Here is a 6,155-nt window from a genome sequence, read left to right as displayed (position 1 = left end):
TGATCCACATAAGAAATCAAATGTGTGTAGTGTATCTGAATAGTGCATGCATGCTTATGTGAATGTGACTTCCTCTAAGAGCTCAGTCAAATTTTCAAGGTGGATTTTTTTATATTTTATTTATTTATTTATTATCATTATTATTTATTTATTTATTTACTTATTTTTGTTTATATATTTTTCTTTTTCCACCAAGGAGATACCATGTCACGGGCAGCTCGGGAATTTGCCGAAGATCCATGCAGCAGTGTGAAGCGTGGCAACATGGTGCGGGCTGCCAGGAGCCTGCTGTCTGCCGTGACTCGCCTCCTCATCCTTGCCGACATGGTGGATGTGCACCGCCTCCTCAAAAGTCTGCAAGTTGTGAGTATATTACAACATTTGACTCTGATACTAGTATGAACATATCTGTATTTGCAAATATTTACTATTTGCTTGTATTATAGAAATGAGCAGTGAAATGTTAAATTATTTCACCAGCTTTATGATAATAATCTATAGTAGAGCAATGAATAATGATGTACTTAATTAAGCTGTTAAGGGTGAATTGTACCAAATAAAGTTTTTAAATTCACTTTAATTTACATTTATTTAGTCTGAATAACTTATAACAATTTTGATAGGGAAACTTTGATATTATTAATTCTTGTCACTTTTTAAGCAAGGTGTTTATTCCTTCAATTTGTTAGACTTACTAGAATCAATTTATGTTCTATAATCTCTCTTGCTTTCCTTCTTGTAGATTTAAGATGGTGCCATTTAATGTTATTGTCAGTAACTATTGAAAAAGTTACCTTTTTTCTGGATATAGGTTGAGGATGATTTGGAGAAGGTGAAAAATGCCTCCAGCCAGTCTGAGCTGCTAGATAATTTCCGCCTCTTTGGCAAGAACACTAGTGATCTTATTAATCAAGCTGCCAAGAGACAAAATGAGCTGAAAGATCCAAGGCTGCGTGATGACCTAGCCTCAGCTCGGGCTGTTCTGAAGAAAAACTCCATGATGCTCCTCACTGCTTCCAAGGTTTGTTGAAAGTCTGGCTGGTAATTTATTTTTACAAATTAGATTGGACAACATTAAGATAAGACAGTATTGCATCATGTTAGTTTAACAGCTGGTGATGATAAGTGTTTGAGGTTAACAAATGATGTTGGGGTTGAGTCAGCAAGGTTTGGTGAAATTTCAGATGAAACAGGTGAAGGATCTTTGATGTAGGCCATAGTTTAAAGAAGTTATTCATGGTGGTTTGCTTCTTTGTATGCTGCTTTTGTGTATAAATCTCTTGTAGGGTGCAGTAATATTTTGCACTGCGACTAAAATGTAGACCTGTTCCCAGGCCCTTGAGCAAGCTTCTGTGCCAGAGACCCTATTTTAGTGAGGAATAAGCACATGGGAAAATATGTGATGATTGATCTAATTTCATGGCACCACTGCAGCTGAGGTTATGTGACACCAAAAAAGAATATGTTTACAGTCAGCCCTGGTAACACACTGCTCAATGCCAAGAATGATTGAGTTAGAAGAATTTTAGTTTCCTTTTTGTTTCACTATTTGCTATGCTTTAAAATTTTATCAGTCTCATTGTTGGTGAACACCATAAGAAAGAAAAAAAAACATTTGATGACATATATGATGCTATTGTTTCTTTGTATTTTTCTTGTAGCTATTGTTTCCTTGTATTTTCTTGTAGCTGTTGTACTTCATATTTTAGATTAAAGTTGCATTATCTATTAGTCAGTTATAAGAGTAAACAGTTATAACTAACGTTCATCATCAGGAACGCATCAACATGGACCCACATGCTTTACACAAGCCCAAAAGATACTTTCAATTTTCTGAGAATTTTCCATATGAAAAATCTGAAGGACTGAATGATTGCTGTAAGGCAGGCAGTGCTTATAATTGTCTTTTTGAAACTGTCAAACAATCTGAATTTTATAAGTGAGCTTGCTTTATATTAATCTTACTATTTCACAGGCATATGTGAGACACCCTGAGCTTGCTGCTGCCAAGGCCAACAGGGACTTTGTGTTCAAGCAAGTGTGTGAAGCTGTTAATACTATCAGTGATGTGGCTCAAGGCAAGGCCACAGGGGCAGGACAGATGCCCTATGAAGGTCCTGGTGAACTGGCATCAGCACTTGATGACTTTGATGTAAGTGTGAACTAATGCTTAGTTTCTCTTAAAAGAAAAAATGATGGTGGTGTAGAATAGGTATTCTCAGAAGTTAAAAAATATTAGATTTCACATTGTTTTCCAGGTGTTTGTCTCTTAAACATGTTAACTTTCTCGTAGTTTCTTAATTTCTGCTCCCCCTTCTCCCCTTTCAATATTTTATCTTTCCTTCTCTGCCTTTACTTTTCTTTCCCATTCTTCTTCCTGCCAATATACATCTATGGAGTGAAGGAAGTATCCAGCAAGGAACTGAAGGTCATTGGGGCAGGTTATTGAACTTGTGTTATAGAGTTTGCCCTTTAGGCCAGTTTATGTTTAAAGGAATTAAAGCTATGTTACTTGAAGGCAGAAATTAGTTGCATTATCTATTAGTCAGTTATAAGAGTAAACAGTTATAACTAACGTTCATCATCAGGAACGCATCAACATGGACCCACTGACATACAATGAGGTGCGCACCCGACCTTCCCTGGAGGAGCGCCTGGAGTCCATCATCAGTGGAGCAGCGCTCATGGCCGACTCTTTCTGCACACGTGATGACCGCCGCCTCAAGATAGTAGAGGAGTGTAATGCTGTGCGGCAGGCCCTCCAGGACCTCCTGACAGAATATATGGACAATGTAAGGATCTGTTATAGTGCAGATTAATTATTTGCTTTATTTTTCATGGTTATGCACTTCATGAATAATTGCAAATGTCAGTAGCCACTGAAGTTTTCAATTAACAATTTGAAAATTGTGATGTCATAAAAACAATCTGTGATTCTTTGTAGATGGGACGCAAGCAGCCATCTGAAAATCTGGACAAGGCTATTGACCACATGTACCGAAAGACAAAGGATCTAAGACGTCAGCTACGCAAGGCTGTAGTTGATCACGTCTCTGACAGGTATGACTGATAAATGTTCCTCATGTATTTATGAGAATTGCTGAATTATTTGTATTTTAGAGAGTTTCATTTAAATTGTGTTGTGTTCTGCAAGATATGGAATCAGTCTGTCTATCACTTTTAAGTTTGTTTGCATATATGACCATTTTTTCCTTATTCATTCAAATCTTCTATTCACCCATGGAGATTGTTCTGCAGTTCTGTTTCATAGATGTCATTTCATTATGGCTCTGCTCTTCTTAAACTATCTTTTGCAGGAATAATGATCTTAGCCATTGTAACCTTTCATAAATGTGTCTCCTTCAGTTGTGGTCCACATTTTACAATCTAAAGCCATATCCATTTTTATCCTTCTGGAAGATTTTTTGAAATTTACTTTTTAAGGCAATTTCCCTACTGATTTTTCATTTTTATTCAATGCATGAAATTATTATCAGTGTCTTATCATCACTTTCTATTCCATTTAAATACTGTACCCACATTGCCATCACTCCATGAACAGCACTCCAGAGGCTTCATTTCTTAATTTTACCAGCATGGAGATATTTTAGGCCTTCCCTGTCAGTAACTGAAACATCTTTGCCCTTAAATAATATTTTCATTAAATTTTCTTCCATATTACTCATTTTTATTTGTGAGTGCTAATATTCTTCTTTTTTAGTGATCTCAGTTAGATACATGGTGTAACCAGTCACGTATGAGAAAAGTGTTCAAACCTATTCTAGTATTTGAAAGAATTTTCTATTTTCTTTTACCATTTTTGTTTGCATTTTCATGTTTAGTTAATTTTCAGCTAATGAATTCATATCTCTAAGAGCTCTTGATTTTGATCATGGGATTAATTATAACCAAAAGGAATGATGCTCTCATAGGCTTGTGGAAAATGTAGGTTTTGTAGTACTGTCTAAATCTAGATAGTTTATGCAATACATTTATTTGTTTATTGTTTATTTATTTATTTGTTTATTTATTTATTTCATCTTATTATTTTTTTAATCTTAGTTATCATTTAATTCACATGTAGTTTTACATGCTTTTCACAGCTTCCTTGAGACAAATGTTCCTCTTCTTGTGCTTGTGGAAGCAGCACGTAATGGCAATGAGAAAGAGGTGGAAGAATATGCACAGGTTAGTAAATTTCACTGGAGGCTTTTCCAAAGATACTAAGGAATATAGAAATAGATAAGTCTGGTGATGATGAGGCTATTTTGAATGATATACACTTGGATGAATGTTTAAAGAAATTTTATAACATGAAGTTCAGATCTTTCTGAGAGAAAATTTAGATCTAGTGATGATGAAGGAAGTATCATATTTATTGTATGTCCTATGCACAGGTGTTTACTGAGCATGCCAACAAGTTGGTTGAGGTAGCCAACTTGGCTTGCACCATGTCCAACAATGAAGATGGTGTGAAGATGGTGAGGTATGGGGCTGCACAGATAGAGCAGCTTTGTCCACAGGTCATCAATGCTGCCAGCATCCTTTCAGCAAGACCTAAATCCAAGGTTAGAATAAGCTATGTTAAGATTTTGGTTATTTTGTTCTGTTCATGTAATTGATCTTAAATGTCACCTTGGTGATTTAATAGTTTTTAAATTATTACTTTATTCTCTATCTTGATTTTTATAAAATATCTTCCTCCAGGTGACGCAGGAAAATATGGATGCCTTTAAAGATGCTTGGGAAAACCAAGTCCGCATTTTGACAGAGTCAGTTGATGACATCACTACAATTGATGACTTCTTGGCAGTATCAGGTATTGCACCAGTTTCTTCTCAATAACATTATTTAAAAACTGTTTTCAACTTGAAACTGAAGTTGTGGTGCTTCATCTACTTCCAAAGATGTATTTAATTTGAATGCATTCCTCAGAGAGTCACATCCTGGAGGATGTAAAGACCTGTGTGAGGGCCATCAATGAGGGCGATCCAGAAACTCTTGATCGTATTGCTGGGGCCATCAGGGGCCGTTCTACCAGGGTGTGCCATGTGGTAGCCTCAGAAATGGACAACTATGAACCTTGCATGTACACTGATCGAGTACTGGAAGCTGTCAAGGTCCTCAGGGATCAAGGTAGGGATGATGCTTCCTGCTTCACCATCACTCATCTCTTGAGAAAATACTTTTGACATGCTTATATCTCTAATTGTTTATTACTTATCCTGAATACATAATATGCAACAATCTTAAAGACACTCATGTTTTTTTTTAGGGAAATATTACATTATTCACGGAATAATCGTCTCCATTTAAAGGTGCAGATTGTTAAGGATTTCATATGGGTTTCTATTTCAAGTAAATTGGTATAGCAAATGAGATTATTATGTAGTGATGCCTGTTTTTCAGTTTTTGCTGTAATCTTTATATTCATATCTTATTTTATCTTTCCTTTACAGTTCTACCCAACTTTGCCCAGCGTGTGGATGTGGCAGTGGAGGCCCTCAGCAGCACTCCAGGGAAAGAGGTGGATGAAAATGAGTTTATTGATGCCTCTCACCTGGTGTATGATGGTGTTAGGGAGATCCGCATGGCTGTCCTCATGAACAAGGCTGATGATGAATTGGATCCAGATGATGTACTCATGGATGACTATCATGGCATTGAAATCAGGAGCAAGTGTAAGTTTTCTCTTCTTTTCTTTATGTGTATAATGGATTTATTTTGCCATGAAGAGACTACAGATGTCTTCATTACTTGTTTTTCAAGCCAGATGTATATTATATGAGTACTGGAAGTTGTACGTTAATGAAGAGAATATTCCTCATGCGTGTAATTTAATTTTATTTTACTTCATCCCTGCAGCAAGTGCCCACACAGTGGAGACAACCATTGATGAGTATCCTGGTGTTAGTGGCATCACCACTGCAAGAGATGCCATGAGGAATCTGAGTGAGGAAGACAAAGACAAGATTGCTGCACAGGTAAACTATTTGATCATTGGTTTGTGATTGTTTTTAATTTTTAGGTTAGTTGGAATGATTGTGAATTATGTGCTTGTTTCCTTAAGAATAATTGGAAGATTGTTGGATTAGGGTTGAGATTGAAAGTTAAGAGTATGCATGAGTAAGTGTGAGGACAGGGTCAAGAAGAGT

General features: G+C 36.3%; 1 protein-coding gene across 9 annotated transcripts in view; it reads left to right on the top strand.

The window, feature by feature from the left end:
- LOC135110981 (catenin alpha-like) overlaps positions 1–6,155 on the top strand; it is a 43,653-nt gene that overhangs the window by 18,265 nt on the left and 19,233 nt on the right. For 8 of the 9 annotated variants that reach the window (XM_064023766.1, XM_064023772.1, XM_064023773.1 and 5 more), the window contains 11 exons: positions 197–363; positions 812–1,021; positions 1,976–2,152; positions 2,589–2,792; positions 2,945–3,060; positions 4,104–4,188; positions 4,398–4,568; positions 4,708–4,819; positions 4,936–5,136; positions 5,460–5,681; positions 5,866–5,984. In XM_064023766.1, coding sequence (XP_063879836.1) covers positions 197–363; positions 812–1,021; positions 1,976–2,152; positions 2,589–2,792; positions 2,945–3,060; positions 4,104–4,188; positions 4,398–4,568; positions 4,708–4,819; positions 4,936–5,136; positions 5,460–5,681; positions 5,866–5,984 — 1,784 coding nt within the window. The remainder of the gene's footprint in view (positions 1–196; positions 364–811; positions 1,022–1,975; positions 2,153–2,588; positions 2,793–2,944; positions 3,061–4,103; positions 4,189–4,397; positions 4,569–4,707; positions 4,820–4,935; positions 5,137–5,459; positions 5,682–5,865; positions 5,985–6,155) is intronic. The other variant, XM_064023769.1, reaches the window with a different exon arrangement.

Source organism: Scylla paramamosain, chromosome 21, assembly GCF_035594125.1.
Source record: "Scylla paramamosain isolate STU-SP2022 chromosome 21, ASM3559412v1, whole genome shotgun sequence".
In the NCBI taxonomy this organism is placed as follows: domain Eukaryota; kingdom Metazoa; phylum Arthropoda; class Malacostraca; order Decapoda; family Portunidae; genus Scylla; species Scylla paramamosain.
The sequence above is the reverse complement of the archived record's forward strand: the minus strand, read 5'-3'. Positions and strand labels throughout refer to the sequence as shown.